The 17525-nt window shown below is 36.3% G+C and overlaps 1 protein-coding gene across 1 annotated transcript in view; it reads left to right on the forward strand.

Moving 5' to 3' along the window:
- Window positions 1-17525, forward strand: part of KCNH8 (potassium voltage-gated channel subfamily H member 8) — a 358591-nt gene that overhangs the window by 190870 nt on the left and 150196 nt on the right. The window contains exon 4 of the mRNA XM_045037664.1: window positions 16296-16423. Within this exon, the coding sequence (XP_044893599.1) occupies window positions 16296-16423 (128 nt within the window). The remainder of the gene's footprint in view (window positions 1-16295; window positions 16424-17525) is intronic.

The following is a 17525-nucleotide window of genomic DNA, read 5'->3' on the forward strand; positions in this document are numbered from 1 at the left end:
TTTTCATTGATTTCTACATCAGAATTCCTATAAGCTTGTTTCTCATCTTCAGTAATTTTTAATGTATTCTACAACTCTAAATATGGCCCAGTTTCCTATAGAACTTGATTATTTTTCAAAATCAATTACCAACACTTTTTTAAAACAATTGGCAGGGGCACCTGGGTGGCTCAGTCAGTTAAGCATCCAACTTCAGCTCAGGTCATGATCTCATGGTTTGTGAGTTCAAGCCTGCATCGGGCTCTGTGCTGTCAGCTCAGAGCCTGGAGCCTGCTTCGGATTCTCTGTCTCCCCCCCACCTCTCTCTGCCCCTCCCCTGCTCACGCTCTGTCTCTGCCTCTCTCTCTTTCTCAAAAAATAAATAAACATTAAAAAAATTTGTTTTTAATTTGGGGGGGTTGGCAGATCTCAAGAAAAAAGTATCTGCAAATTATGAGAAACTGATAAAGGCAGATGGCAAAGGCTTTGGAATTGGGCAGAACTAGGTAGTAATTGTCATGCTGCCTTTTGTAAGTTACAGGGATTTGCGCAAGTTATCTAAACCTATTGCAGTTTAGTGCCACTATCTTTAAAATGGGCCAATGTCTACCTAAGTGTCGCTCTGAGAATTAGAGAAACATAAAATTAAACTTGATCTAGGATGATACTTGCATGAAGCAGGTATTTGTAAGTCAGTCATAATCACAATAAATGATCATGATGGATGGCCATTGTGAAAATGATGGTAGTGGTATTAACTAGACAGGGACAGGGCCAAGCCTTTGCAAAATCACGAAGTGTCTTGTACCTTTCTTATTCCCTTTTCTAGGTCAGGCTTAAATAGAATCTTTCCCTCTATCCTGTGCCATATGTTATGCTCTATTGGCTGTCATTGAATCCTTGCTGAGCAGCTAAGTATCTTTTCCAAGGAGTATTTATATTTTAATAGTGGTATTTTTAAATGTCATATATAGGCTCACGGATCTGAATAAAGATAGGCTAAGGTGACATTACCCTATTGCTCTATCTTTTCCTGATGATTTGTTTTCTCCACTCCAGGATCCCAAAACTAAGAGTATCAGTTACACTAAAAATACACATACACATGAAAATAACAACAGTTTATTGTTAGCCATGATTCTTTGGATAGACTGCGTGGTTCTTCTGTTCCAAATGATATTTGCTGAAGTCACTCATGTAGCTGCTATCGTCTTGAAACTTGGGTGAGGCTGAAAGGTCCTAAGAAGTTAACATACCTGGTGCCTTAACTGAAGAGGAGAGAGTGGCAGGGTTGTGTAGGTTTCTCTCACTTTCTTTCCTTCTCCCTCTTCTTCTATCCTTTTCCCTTTATCCCTCTCTCCCTATCCTTCTCTCTATCTTTCTAGCTCATTATTGAGTAGTTGAGCTCTTGCTACATTGCATAGAGGCTGGCTCAGCAAATATGGAAGCTGTGTCATTCCAGAAGTCATACACCATCTCTTCTGCCATATTCTGTTGGTCACAGGACCAGCCCAAATTCAAGAGGAGAGGAAACAGACTCTGTGTTTTGACAGGAAGAGAGTCATGTATGAATAAGAATGTGAGGATCCATTAGGTGGCTATATTTATAGACAATGTACCACTCTCTGGGAAACCATTCCATTTCACCCCAGTGTCTACTGTCTCCTTCTCCTTTCCATATTTCCTCCTTCAGGATCAGGGGAACTGATCACTTCTCAGTTTATAAGGAGTGAGTGTTTGTCATCATTCTCTTTAATACAGTAGGTTTAGTGGAAGGTACAGGGGTTTTAGCGACATATAGACCTCCAAATGGATGCTAGGTCAACTTATTCCCATTTACAATGCTGAGCGAGGTACATGAGCTCTCTCACCTCAGTCTTTTCATCTGCTAACTAAATAGAGGAGATCAAATCTACCTTATAGGGTTAACATGAAATTTATATTAATATAGTTTATATTGTGGCATTATTAACTGAAACTCAATAGATGTTCAGTTAATGTTAATTCTTTCTGTTTTTACCTCTCCCTCCCAGTTTTTCTATCTGTTATCTTTTTCTGGAAAAGTTTTAGAAAATTTCTAAACACTGCTTGTAACTATCAAACACATTTGTTCTAAGCCTTCTGATGTTTCCAAAAAATGCTTCAAGATTTAAAGAGAATTTTGAAAATTACTATTCTCCTATGCTGATTGCTCTATTCTTTCCTGAATTTGCCATGTTATTGCTACCCGTAAGCCTTGGCTTGCATTTTCCTCTTGCTTGGTAATCCACCTTTGTCTGCTCCTAGATCCACACGGGATCCTTTCTTTTCTAGAAGCATTATCTAACGTTTCTGGTGCCTAATATTTACAACTTTGTGTTTTAATCTATTTTGTGTTTAATCTATTTTATGTTTAATCCTGAATCCTTTCCCATCAGTTTTATGTTCCACAATGATTTTGGGGGTCTTTTAAACCACACAGCCCCCCAACTACCCTCTCCAAATTCCACACACTGTAACTAGAATTCATCCGTCGGCAACTTTTCAATAACAATATCTTGACTTGAATTATTTTACAGAACACCCAAAGAAGAACTAAAAAGTTGTTTCTAGGGCTACCTCATCTATGAAAGATTCCAGAAACTGCATGAGTCAATGTCTTGATAAATCTTGTGTGTGTATGTATGTATATGTATATGTATATGTATATGTATATGTATTTGCGTGTGTGTGTGTGTGTGTGTGTGTGTGTGTGTGTGCGTAATTGCAGTGATTAGGACAACTGAGTAATTACAATTTTGGTGAGGACAAAATTGAAGAAAACACATTATCTTGCTTGATTCATGCATTATTTTGTGTGATCAGAATTTCCATAAAAGAAACTTCTAACCAACATGTAACTAAGGATTAAAAATAAATAAATCATGAATGGGAGAATTCTTATACCATATTATATATAATACTTATTATATTTAGAATATGCAAGGACTTTCTTTAGTGTGGTACTGCTAATTTCCTTATTTCCTTGATAAATATTGTCTGAATTATGTCCTAGAAGAGTAAATAATTAGAGAATGTTCCTACCAATCCTTTAGTTTTTATGGCTAGACACCATTTGTTTGCTCTTCCTGCCTCTAAAATATTCCTTCAGTGCATACTTCACTTTGAATCCAAAAGCAAAAGTCAAGTCACATCTTTCCCTTCTAGATTACTCCAATATTTCATTTAAGAGTTAAAATTAAAGTCTTTAGCATGACCCCCAATAAACTGAGCCAGAAGCTTTCTCTGTCTGTTTTCTACTAACCTGGCAGCACTCAACTTAACTGGAAGAAATGGAGTAAAAAGTAGAAATGCATGGTCCTATGGCAGATCGGTATGTTTGTTATTTCTGATTTGTGTACGTGGAACTCTTTTAGTGAAATCATTAGTGCTCATTAAAGGATAATTACTCTAGCCTTGGTCCAGTTATTTGAATTTATCACTGAAAGACAGTCATGAATTCAAAGAATCACTCATCAAGGCATTTTCAATTTCTCTGATATTTTCTGAATATTTGTTTCCACCGGTGTTATTAAGAAGCATGAATTTTTTAAAAATAGAAATATTTATTCTTCCATTTGCCATTCTTCCTCTGTCAACTTTTTGGTGGATATTTTTTCTGATTTTAAAATTTACATATCTTAATTTTCAAATGGAGGGAGTGGTCCCTTTCTAAGATTTAAAATGGTTAATGGTTTGGTACCTCCATAGATCTATAATCACAAACTTGGATGTCTTTAAAAAATGTTTTATTATGAAAATTTTGGGGGGGGCGCCTGGGTTGCTCAGTTAAGCGACTGACTTTGGCTCAAGTCATGGTCTCATGGCTCATGAGTTCAAGCCCCGTGTTGGGTTCTTTGCTGACAGCTCAGAGCCTGGAGCCTGCTTTGGATTCTGTGTCTCCGTCTCTCTCTGTCCCTCTCCTGCTGATGTTCTGTCTGTCTGTCTGTCAAAAATAATAAACATTAAAAAAATTTTTTTAAAGGAAAAAGAAAAATTTTAATCCAAACAAAAAAGTAGAAAGGAGATTATAATAAACCCCATACAGCAGTTATTTAGCTGGAAAATATTAATATTTAAAAATGGATAAATATAAGGGTGCCAGGGTGGCTCAGTCAGTTAAGTGTCTAACTTTGGCTCAGGTCAGATCTCGTGGTTCGTGGGTTTGACCCCCACATCAGACTTTGTGCTGACAGCTCAGAGCCTGGAGCCTGCTTCAGATTCTGTGTCTCCCTCTCTCTGCCCCTCCCTCGCTAGCACTCTGACTCTTTCTCTCTCAAAATTAAATAAACCTTAAAACAATTTTTAAAATAGATACATATAAATTTGCTCTAACAAATATCAAAGTAAGTAATTCTCAAGTCATTTTGTAATTTGATGTAAGTTACATAAATGAATTTGATTGCTTTTTATGGCTATTTAAACTAAACTTGATCTTCACATTTAGTATCTATCGTGACTGTTAGTACTTCAAAATTTTCTGAATTCTTGGGGTGCCTGCCTGGCTCAGTTGTGACTCTTGTTCTTGGGGTCATGAGTTCAAGCCCCACGTTGGGTATAGAGGTTACTTAAAATAAGTTGTTTTTTGGAATTCTTAATATTAGTTTGTATTAATCCCTCACTTTATATCCTGCTGTTTCACTGCTTGGACTTCTCAGACTTTAAAAAAAAATTAGTTATTTCTGCTTTCACTCTCAAGGGAAAGCTACTTGTTCTTGTAATAATCCTCTGGCATTATTCTGATGTCTTCTAACTCAATCAGAAGTCTTTTCAAAGGAAATCAAGTTCTGCCATTGAATTCTGGAACAATTCTCCTTTGTCTTTTTAGCCAATTCTTGTATAAAGGCTCTTCCTAAACTTCCCACAATCAGTGACTTAAATGCCTCACACAGAACAATTGAAGTGAATATTATCAACTAAATGAATAAAGAATCTGATTAACTCTAACAACAGTTAGTAACTGACTTCCCTGAATCCATGTGCTAAGTAATGAGTAGCAAGATTTGCAAACAACCTAATAATACATCTTCCAGACGAGCAACTGTGGGAAAGCCCAAGCACCGACTGCATTATCCAGTATACTTCTCTACTACGTGTACATTTATTTCTAGTTTGAGAAAAGCAGAAAGAATAGTACTTTTTTGTTTTGACCTAAGATTACCTATTTAGTAATTTCCATTTTCTTTAAATGATAGAGTTCTCTCATTGAATAAAATATTCCAAGGTTCAGTTTTATAAAATAGACACAAAGAAATGGGGCTTCCTGACCTAGTGCATTTTCTGTTCTTCTTCTGTCCCATACGAACACATTTCCATCCTGTGACACTTCCTCTTAACTCTGGAAATCTAAGGATCCCAATTAAAAGCCCCAGTTCCTCAATGACTAGATATTTGATGATATTAAAGAATGTGGCTATATATTTATGCGATATATATTGTGATTTGTTTTTAAAACTTTTTATTATATATCTATGTATACATGTATGTAGAGAGATAGAGTGTGTATAGAGGGAGAGGTGGACAGACGGACATGATGCCTTGAATTTTCCTCAAAAGAAACTGGAGGAGTGGATTGGGTGGAGTTACACAAGACCATACATGTATTCATACTTGTTTAAGTAATAAATCCAGCTGCACACTTTTGATTTGTCTGTTCTCTTGTGTAATATATGAGGTACCTAATAAAATGTTTATTTCAATATGTAAATAAAATAAACTGAAAATAATTACATCAGAAGTGGGATACGTGATTTTGTAAAGTACAGAATCAAGTTTTATGCACAGCAGTCTTTTGAGGATTTCTGTGGAAAATAGACTAAAAAAGATAAGAGATGAAAACAATGATGGTGACAATGATCATTTAATAAGCATAGCATCTAGCCAAATTCCCAGTAGTCACTAGAGATCCAAGTATATAATGCCATACTATTATATAATGGGGAAGTATTTTTATTTTGTTCATTAAAAAAATTAAATACCTATTATGTGCCAGATGCCAGTTTAAATATTGGTAATACAACAGAAAGACACAGGATGTGCAAGGGTGACAGATGTAAAAATACACACATTTGCCTTATAGATGTGTAAATTTGCATGCTGTTAGTGATAAATTTTCTGGCATATGACAGTAAAGTGTCATCTAACAAAATGGGTTCCTAGTAACAGTTTTATAATAGATGGAAATAATATGTTTTGACAAAGGACTCATTTTCCAAAGTGACAAACTCTTAGGATGGTCCAGCATCACTGAGGGTAAAACACCAGCTCCAGGCTTTCATGCAGCTTAGATTCTCAAGTATTGAAAGCCATGAAAAGGCCTCAATATGCTGCACTCAGAATCAGTAAAATCAGACCAATACCTAGACACACTCTGAAAAATCATATGTTTTGACTCTTATTTTGAAATAGTTATAGATTCACAGGAATTTGCAAAGATAGTAGAAAAAGAAAAAGAGGTCCCAACTGTTCACAATAGCTATATCTTATATAAGTATAGTATAATATCAAATCCAAGGAATTGGCGTTGGTACAATATGTGTGTATTAATTTATGCCATTTTATCACTTGGGTAGATTTGCGTGACCACCACCATATTCAAGATGGATAACTACTTTATGGCTACAAATATCTCTCCTTTGTTACCCTTATATAGTCGTACTCACCCCCTACCCTCCATCATTCCTAACCCCTGACTCCTGCTAAGCTGTCCTTCATCTGTCACATTTAGGATCATAGAAACATATATTTGTAACCTTTCAAGCTTAGTTTTATTCACTGAATATAATGCCCTGGAGACCCATGCAAGTTGCTGCATATATCAATAGTTTCGTCCTTTTTATACCTGAGTGGTATTCCATGTTATGGATATACCACAATTTATTTAAAAATTCACTGATGGTGGATATACCACAATTTATTTAAAAATTCGCTTCTTGACTGTTCTTAAATAAAGCCTCTGTGAGCGATTTTGCACAGGCCTTTGTGTGGACATAGTTTTCATTTCTCTGGGATAATTGCCCAGGAATGCAATTGCTGGCTTGTGTGGTTAAGTATAGATTTAGTTGTTATTTTTGTTTATCAAGAAACTGCCAAACTCTTTTTCAGAGTGACTGTATCATATTACATTTCCATCAACAATGAATTGAAACATGTGAATGAATTGAAATGAAGTGAAACATGTAATTTCTCCACGTCCTCACCAGCAATTGGTGTTGTCACGATTTTTCATTTCAGCTTTTCTAGTAGAATGATATCTCACTTTAGGCTCAGTTTGTTTTTCCTTAATGGCTAGTGATGTTCATACTCTTTCATATGATTATTTGACATTCTTACATCCTCTAGTGAAATGTCTTTTTTTTTTTTTTTATGTTTTTCATGTTAGTTTATTTTTGAGAGAGAGAGAACAGGGGAAGGGCAGAGAGAGAGAGGGAGACACAGAATCTGAAGAAGGCTCCAGGCTCTGAGCTGTCAGCACAGAGCCTGATGTGGGGCTTGAACTCACAAACTGCGAGATCATGACCTGAGCCATAGTTAGAGGCTTAACTGACTGAGCCACCCAGGTGCCCCGAGTGAAATGTATTTTTATGTGTTTTGTTCATGTTCTGATCAGATTCTGCAGCTTTCATGATGTTGAGTTTTGAGAGTTCTTTACATATTCTGGATATGTATCAGTCTTTTGTCAGTGATTTCAAAATATTTTCTCTCAGCCCATAATTTCTACTATAAATGTGCTAATTTTGAAGCATATATATATAGTGTTAAAATTCAACAATAACCACAGCAACTGTTTTGAACCAAGACCAACAAAAGATCTTTGCGAGGAAGACAGTGTTTTTGTCCCCGAAATTACTTAGAAATGCCTGCACATGGTGATCAAAAGCTGATCAAATGTAGTTGGGTTTATTATTAGTTTCAAATTGTCTGTAGACAACACTTCCTCTTATCGTCTACACTTGGTTTGCTCTGTTCCTACCACCCTGTCCTGGGGTCCCATGGCTTCGATAGACCCAGAGATCAGCAGGCTTTTGTGACTCTCTCAGAGTAAGAAAATTCACAGTAGAGGATTGTACAGTTCATCATCTGGAAAATCATAATAAAATATATGGTGTCTCTTGAAAAAAATTACTTGAAGATGTATCCCAGCCAATAGAAAGGATTCAAAATTATAAATTAAAAAATATGGAAATTACAAGTTTGTGTTTTCCATAATCGGTTGGGACTAGTTATATGTTAGTCGAGGATTCTTCAGTTCCTGGAGTAAACCAGGCCGAATAGCAATTCGCTGCATTTTTCTTCTTTCACTTCTAGTCATTTCTGTGTATCAGTAAATATTTGTCCTGGGGCACGTCCTTACTCCACAGTTCAGATAGTGACTCTCACCGTATCTGATCACTACTTACGCACCAACTAGTTGTGTTCATCCTGCCTCCGTGACCAGTGGTCAAGTGGTAACACTGCTGATGTAGGTCGGGATCTCTAGGCAGCAGCCCTGAGAAGGACAGTGCAGGATTTTTACCAGGGAGTCCTCTTAGGAACAGTGCTTGAGTAAAGGAAGAGAAGGGAGGGCAGAGCAGAGCGGGGGAGTTGGCCAGCAGGGCAGCTGCAACAAGGTATTGTGTAGACTCCCAAGTTCATCACCGGCTGAAAACAGTGGCCTTTGAGTTGGGCAAGGGGGGCCTCCCATTTCAGTCCCATATTGACCGGTCATTGGATGCAAGCTCCTCTGGGAAAGAGGGTCAGTTTGGTCAAGGTCACTTTCTACGGCTGGGAGCATCTCCCGAGTGGTCTGAGGACTGAGGTGAGGCCTCTGGGCAGGCACTCCCAGCAGCCGCAGGTCCGTCTTTTAGTTTTGACGGGGTCTCTGGGCAGGGTAGCGCTCGCTGCATTCAGGACGACTCTGTTAGCAGCATCTCTGACTTTCTCATTTCCCATCACAGAAGCAAGGCTGAATTAGTGGCCAGTAACCATTTGCATTGCAAATCTTTTAAAAATGATTTTAGGGGCGCCTGCGTGGCTCAGGTTATGTGTCTGACTCTTGATTTCGGCTCAGGTCGTGAGGTCACGGTTCCTGAGTTTGAGCCCCGCGTCGGGCCCTGTGCGGACAGCACAGAGTCTGCTTGGGATTCTCACTCTCTGCCCCCTGCCACTCACATTTCTCTCTCCAAATAAATAAATAAACATTTAAAAAAATAAAAATAAAAATGATTATAGGTATATTTAAAATTCATATTTTTACATTAAGTTTTTACTTTTAATTCCACCTAGTTAACATTCAGTATTATATTGGTTTCAGGTGTACAATATAGTAATGTAACACTTCCATTATGTGTAATGTGTAACGTGTAATGATAAATCACCCTGTGCTCATCACAAGTGCATTCCTTAATCCCCATTACCTAATTAACCCATGCGCCTCCAGTCACCATCAGATTGTAACATTCATATTTAATGAACTGAGTTAAACACTTTTTTTTTCCTTAATTGGGTCAAGAAAGCTAAAAATCCAGTCTGTGTCCACTGACAAGATATTTTCCCCTCAGCCCTCTTCATTTCTAGGATCTATGATTATTCTTGTGTTAATTATGTTTGAGATTGGTTTATGTAATATGAGCTCAGTAATATTAAAATTAAAAAAAAGCCTAGAACAAAATCAAAGAATAAAATTGCCAAAATTTAAATTATTTCTGGAAGAAGGTGTTATGAAAGACATACATTTCCTGCTTCATGCTGTTTTACATTTCTAAATTTTATAAAATGTACATATACCAGTTTTTAATATTCAAGGAAAAAAGTGCATGTGCTATATAATTGCAATTGAGTTTGTAAAAAATAAACACAATAAAAATTTGGATGAAAATGCAGAAAACCCTTGGTAATGAAAAGAAACAGGCATATTTTTAATTTTTTTCTGTATTTTCCAAGTGAAACTTCTGTCATTCCATTAAATATGAGGTTTCCCTTGGTTACTGACAGATTCTCTATCAAGTTAAAGAAGATTCCTCCTGCTGCATGCTTACTATAAAGTTTTTCTTAAAAAAATGAGAATATTTGTTATGTTTTTAGAAATGTATATTTATTGAGATGATACTATGCCTTTTCTTTTTTATAAATCTGCTGAATAAAGATCCCCAAGTTGGACCCATGGTTGTATAAATGCCACATAAGCATGGTTCATTTTCTTTTAATACATTTCTGTATTCAGTTGACTAATGTTCTATTTAGGATCTTTGGATTTATATTCAAACTTATACTTATTTATACTTATGTTTTTGTATTATGCCCATCTAGTATTGGGGTCAGAGTTTTCCAGACTTGTAGATTAAATTCAGAAGTTTGCAGGCTTTTTTTATTTTCCAGAGCTTTAAAAGAATTATTTTTTTCTTTGAAGTTTAATAATGCTGACCTTTAAAACTGTCTGAATTAAGCATTAGTGGAGAGTGACAAGCAGTCTGGGTTAGAGGGTCTCTTTGTCAACTTCCTTCCAAAGTTACTGGTCTATCCAAGGTGATTATTATTTTGGGAGCCCGTTGTGGTGATTTTGCTACCCTTCCTTCAAAGTATTTGTTTAATCTAGAAGACTATGCTGATAACATTTTGCACAAAGTAATGTTACAATTTTTAAACTCTTCTAAATTCTTGCACTTTTAAAAATTGTGAATATTATTTGTATTGTCTCTGTTTTTTTTTTCCTCTGCATACAGTTGCCAGAAGCTTAATTCTTTTATCTTCCTTTGGTTTTATTGATCATATATTTTTGACTTTGTTTTTTTTTTAATTTTTTAATGTTTATTTATTTATTTTTCAGAGAGATCAAGCAAGGGAGGGGCAGAGAGAGAGGGAGAGGGAAATCAGAGCTTGATGCGGGGCTCGAACTCACAAATCATGAGATCATGACCTGAGCTGAAACCAAGAGTCGGACACTTAACTGACTGAGCCACCCAAGAGCCCTTTAACTTTTGTTTTCTATTTCGTTTATTTCTACTTTCATTTCTATATTATTCTAGTTTCCTTTATTTGGCTTTCTCTTTGTAAATGATTATATTTTGTGGCCTGAAGAAAACCTCTACATATTTTACCTTTTAAATATCTATTTTGTTTTATGTACTGGAAATTTATATATGATAACTTTTAGAACACATGCACCTTAAGTGTTAATTTTCTTCGGATCCATCTTCAGTCACATCCATTAGGTTTAGACATTAAATATTCTTGGTAGTATTGTTTATTTTTTAAGACAACATTCATTCATTTCCAAAAGTCTGTAAGTTCATTTACTAATTTCTTTTTTTTTTTAATGTTTATTTAATTTTGAGAAAGTGCGAGACAGAGCATGAGTGGGGGAGGGGCAGAGAGAGAGGGAGACACAGAATCTGAAGCAGGCTCCAGGCTCTGAGTAGTCAGAACAGGAGAACACATTAATGCTCTAATATAAATAAATATATTATAAAAGTATTTTACAATGTAAAAGAGGGGATGCGAAGGGAAGTGGGAAAGAAATGGAGCTCAAAACTGAGAACGGGGGATGTGTGTTTTCCAGCGTATGTCGCTTTTGATGCAAGGAAAAGAGTGAAGTGGTAGGAGAAAAGTAGAGAAAATAATGGTTATGTAGCAGATAGATCTATTTTGACTCAACAGGATAACACGGATAAGTGCAACCATGTAATCAGAGTCTACTGCTTAGTTAACCATGATCCATGGTGAGGTGGAAAGCACACAAGATTTCAAGTAAGATCATTAAGGATTCAAATATCCGTCCACCCTCTGCCCATTTTGAAATTTGGCAAGTCACAAGATTTCAGTGACCTTTCATTTGCTTTGCAGTAAATGCAAAAACTGATGCTTTATGAGAACCAAGACAGCATTCCTAGCCTGATGCCTAGAACATGAGAGGAGCTAAGGCAATATTATGAATACACAGTGTTTTGTTGAGAAGTCCTAACTCACTGGAGTATAAGCAGAACTTTTAATTTTCTTCCTGGAAATGATCCTCACTCGGTATTGCTCAAAAACTGAAATTGCTTCTTTAATCGTGCTGCTTACGGACATAGCACCTCATCCCCTCACATATTACTCATTGACTTTTTTGAACTGATGATCACTTCCAGGTCAGTGAAATCTTCATCTTCTTCCTTTTGTTGGTTCATGACCGTTTTCATTTTCCTTCTACCTTGGCTTTCATGGTTCATCATTTTAAAGTCCCTTGTGCATGTACCCTTAAACTCTCTTGTACCTCCAAATTTTCTCTATATCCATCTGACAAAGCTGCAAACTCAACATGAGAACCAACAATACCTTTTCTTTGGCCTGAACACAAGTGGCTACGAACTGCTGGGATAATACTTACATTAGGGAGGACGGGAATCCCTCCAAATTTATTTTTAGCAGCCTCAAATGGGGCAGTCAAATTCCCTAAGAAATCTCTATCACTTTCCCTGCTGGTCTTGACAGTCCATCCTCTACAACAAATATTTCACTCATTCCGTCTTGTCTTCAAACTACCAGCTCCTACTAATTACCCATCATTGTTAACATTTGACTTCACCTCCAAAGTCAATGAGATAGGAAGGAAGGAAGGAAGGAAGGACCTCTGACAGGAGCTACTTCATCTTCCTGTCTTCAAACCTAATGTCCCCCTCCATGTATACACAATCAATGTCCTCCTTGCCTCCTGATAAAAGAGAGGAATGGGATGTCTCTTCCACCTAAGGACAATCACTCAAAGCGAGATGTGAAGACCCTCTGGCCCCTCTCTCTCCCTTGGAACATTCTTTTCCCTCAGATTCTCTGACACCACAATTATCTTTCCCTCCTTTTTGTATTTCTCTTTTTCAAACTCTTTTTAACCTCACGGTTGGCCTACTACATTTTGGAGGGCCTAGATTTTCTTCTGCCACGTTGAACTCTATTACAAGGTAATTTCATAATCCATCAAGTGACAAAGCCATGCAACTTTTCTAAATATTTCAAGTGTCAGCTTTGTCCTACCTCTACTGCTACCACCTGTTTCAGTTGACCTACTAAAATGGCTACCTGAGTGATTCCTAATGACCTCTGTGGATGCTTTCTATCAGTTTCCACACTGCAAGTTAATGTGCTGTTTTGAAAACTCAAATTTTCTGATGTCATTTGAATGCTTAAAACTTTGCTATGGGTTCATGTGCCTGAACTGTTAATTATCCCCCAGAACTCATCCATTAGTAATAGAACGCTCTCCAACTTACAGTGGAGATTCAACAGGGGACAAGGCTGCTCAGCTAGTGGCTCTATTTTCTAGCCTCTTTGTAGCCACATGTGGCTAATGTTGTATGAGTAAAAGTGATGTGAGTGACCTCTGGCTCCTGACAGGATGCTTTATGCCCTCTACTTTACCTCCTTTTCCTTCTCCCCCAGGGGGGCTCCTTGGACTCAGACATGGAGGCCACTTATAAAGGATGGTAGAGCTGTTCCACCACTTTTCATTGCCATCCTGCGCTGTGTTCCAGAAAAGGAAAAGACAGTGAGACAGAAACACACACACACACACACACACACACACACACACACAGAAAGAGAGAGAGTCATTTTCTTATTCAAGCCTAAGCTATTCCCTGATTGATACTTTTACCATTGCATTTGGAGTAAAAACGAAAATTCTACTGTGGCCTCAGAGGCCCTGTGTGATGGGCGATCCGTCTGTTCTGCCTGCCTCCCCTTTTACTTCTTTTCCTCCTGTCCTCTGTATCCTGACTCTCCTGGACTTCTTTCAGTTTTTCAGAGATGCTGAGCTCTTTTGTGCCCAAGGCCCTCACACCTTTTATTTTCTTTGTCGGAAATGTTCCTCCCTCTGCTACCCCTCATCTTGACTTATTAACAACTAGTCTTCTTTCAGATTTTAACCCTAAGTCACTTTTCTTAAGCAATTGATGTCCCCACCCTCCCGAGCCAACCACCTCTCCAGAGCATTGGGTCAGGTAACACAGCTTTACCACTTTAGTCTTGTTCTTTTGTTGTGAAATATTTTTTATTAAAAAATACTATATATATAAATATGTTTATTTATATTATATAATATATATTGTGGTTATTTATATTTAATACATATATTAATATGTATTAAATATAGAGTGCATTATATATAATATTTAATATTTAATGTATTATATAGTGTTTAATATAGAACATATTATATGTAATATTTAATATATTTAATGTATATATTAAACAATATATAATTAATAATATATTATATATCCATAATAATATATTCTATATTTAATATATGGTCTATTATATGATAAATATAAAAATATATTTAATAGATCTATTAAATATGTTATATATTATTATGTTATATATTGATATATATTAAATATATAAGATATATGTAAATTTGGTTCCTGGATGCAACTCCAATGCACATGTATGTGTGTTGATTATGTGTAGTTTAGTACAGCACATACATTCCCCGAAATATATGTTATTTAGTTTTGCATGTATATGAATATTATGAAAATATTGCCATGTTGTCTATTTTGTATTTCTTCCTTTTGAACTCATTATTATGTTTTTGAGACATTTCTATAGTAATAGGTAGGCACTATTTCAGTCATTTCGCATTTATTCCCACATATGTCCATTAATAGAATTTGTATATCCTGTGTCATACCTCTGCCACAGTTTGTTCATACATTATTTTGTTTATGGACATTTGGCATATTTTAGTTATATGCACAAACACATGTCTATATTACATATATATGCATCTATTTATGTATTTGTGTATATGTGAACATTACAAATATTGCTATCATGAATTCTTTGTATATATTTTTTAATGTTTATCCATTTATTTTGAGAGAGAGAGTGAGAGAGCATGAGCAGGGGGCAGGCAGAGAAAAAAGGGAAAGAGAGAATCCCAAGCAGGCGGTACAGAGCCCAATATGGGGCTCGATCTCACGGACTGTGAGATCATAAACTGAGACGAAACCAAGAGTTGGACACTCAACCTACTGAGCTATCCAGGAGTCCCCGCATATATATATATTTTTTTTAAAAATAAGTTGCTCCCTATTCTATTTGTGTGTGTGTGTGTGTGTGTGTGTGTGTCATTCAGGAGCCAATAACCCAGGGACATTTTAAATTCATTTCTTTGCTTGGGAGATTTTAGATCTCATAAGTAGAATGATTTTCAACCCCAATCCTGCACAAGGATTAAACTGTGACTAAAACTTTTCAAGGAAAACTTTTCTTCCTTTCAAAGCCAAGATCAAGACAGATAGGCTTTTTGTTTTGTTTTGTTTTGTTTTGTTTATATTTCCCTTTGAGGGCCCCCTTTTTATGACTGTAAAATTGATGTTGCTCTATTTAGAAAATCACAGCTATTGATTAGATTTCTTCACTGAGAAGGAACTTGGCTTATTAACTGTCATAAATCTCTAATCTGGTCCCTTTGGTAGTTAGCATTGTAATTCCACTTGGCATTTTGATACCAACTGATAGATTTCATAATTTTGATGTGTGTCTGGTGAAGCAGGCACGTCCATTCACTGTTGCTGCGAGCCTAAATTGCTAGAATGAAATTTGGAATATGTATGCCAATATTTAAAATGTACATACCCACACCTAGTAATTTATCTACAAAATATCCTGGCACGCCAGTGCAAGGTCCTATGTGTTTAGGAATTTAATTGCAGGATTATCTACACAGATTTTTTTAAAAATCCTGACTAAACCTAAGTGTGCATGATAGGGAAATAGTAATATAAGTAAATCTAGCTGTATCCTTAATATGGCATGCTCTTAGCTATTAAAAAGAATGTGAGAGAACTATAATGTGCACATCTAGAATGATTTGCAAGTTACTTTGATGTGAAAAAAGAATTTGTAAACCGTTTTTATTGTAAACTTCCATTTATGCAAAGTAAAATGAGTATAAATGTGGATATAGGACATATATTAGATATTTTTCTGGAAAAATGTCAAGAAAAACATTGGGAGCAGAATTAGGGATACGAATATAGAACAGCAGGAAAATAGGAGTAAGATTTTTTTTATTTTTGGCTTAATGTTTTCCGAACTGTTTGAAATTTTCTCAGTGCTCTTGCATGTTTTGCTGTAATTCAAAAATTAATGCAGTTAATATGATGACAAAAATATATAAATTGCAAAGGACCGAAATTAACTGTCATTAGGAGCCAGCAGATAATTCTAAGTGTTGAGAAACATGTACTGTGTGTCTTGAAAGGGAACTGTCAAAACCTGACTTTCTTGGGATGAAATGATGCTTTCGTTGGTGTTTAATGAGTTTTATTTTCCCCCAGACAAAGCCAAAGGAAGATCAAGGGCAGGGACCCACTTTGACTCAGCCCGGAGACGGAGTCGAGCGGTCCTTTATCACATCTCTGGGCACCTGCAAAGAAGAGAAAAGAACAAACTGAAAATAAATAATGTAGGTGGTATGTGTGTACATTCTGAATGCTAGAGTTTCCCCTGGTGCGATATTTGATTCACCAAAGAAAGGCTGCAATTACTCATTTATTGGCTTTCCTAGATTTTTTTGCACTTTGGCTTGTGCTTTCCTATGAAGAATAAACTAGGAAAGGTCAGCAGTCGTGAAGCATTTCTGTTATAAAAGTGCTTAATCACAGTGTTATCACAGCATAGAGATTAGAATATTACCGTGGCCAGTACAATACGGTACTAGGGACGCTACGAATGGGGACATACTGGTTACATTTTATGAACAAGATGATGCAGCAAGTCCTATTACACATTCATAGTTTGTTGGTTAAAATTTCTCTGATTTAATTTTAGTTCCATTTATTCTGCACTTTATCTAATTTCACTTAATGCTTTTATCCAGAAGGACCATGAGCAAGTCAAAGTCATTACTCCATTTAAAAATTTACATCTTCTACAAAACAGAGTTGGAAATTTCACACAGTGGAACATTGGATTTGAAATTCTATGCTTTATATCATACAGTTTTGTCGAAAGTTGCGCTCTTAGTAAATGACAGAAAGGCTACTTTCTGAAACCTGGTGCTGCTTATCTGTCAAAAGCCGCAACAAAGAACTGTGCCTTAAAAAGATGATCCTGTGCAGAGTTTTGCATGAGTTCCAGGATTTCACACTGATTTCATAACTGATTCTTAGCACTGAGAGATTTCACTGAGAAACCCAGAACTATGTCTGTTTAGTTACGGATATTCAAAGGTAATTTTGCAAATGATGGTAATATCATTAATTTGCATTGTGGATTCTTCAGAACATAAATCTTTGGGTGGAGGGGTGATGGGACTCTGGGTAGCAGGTACAAATACTTAGGGTCTAACTTACCAATGGCATTAGAAAAATTACATCAAACAAGCAGAGCTGTCTTGGAATCGACCTAAGATCCAGAAGGTCTGGGAGTTAGGGGCACAGGGAATTCTTTGGCATCTTACTTTTTCCATAGAAACCTCCAGACTCCCTAATGTACATGTGTTGGCAAAATAGTCATGCATCTGATAATATAAAGTATCCGTTTCTCTGTAGTGAACAAAGAAAGAT

Source organism: Felis catus, chromosome C2 (genome assembly GCF_018350175.1).
Source record: "Felis catus isolate Fca126 chromosome C2, F.catus_Fca126_mat1.0, whole genome shotgun sequence".
Taxonomy (NCBI): domain Eukaryota; kingdom Metazoa; phylum Chordata; class Mammalia; order Carnivora; family Felidae; genus Felis; species Felis catus.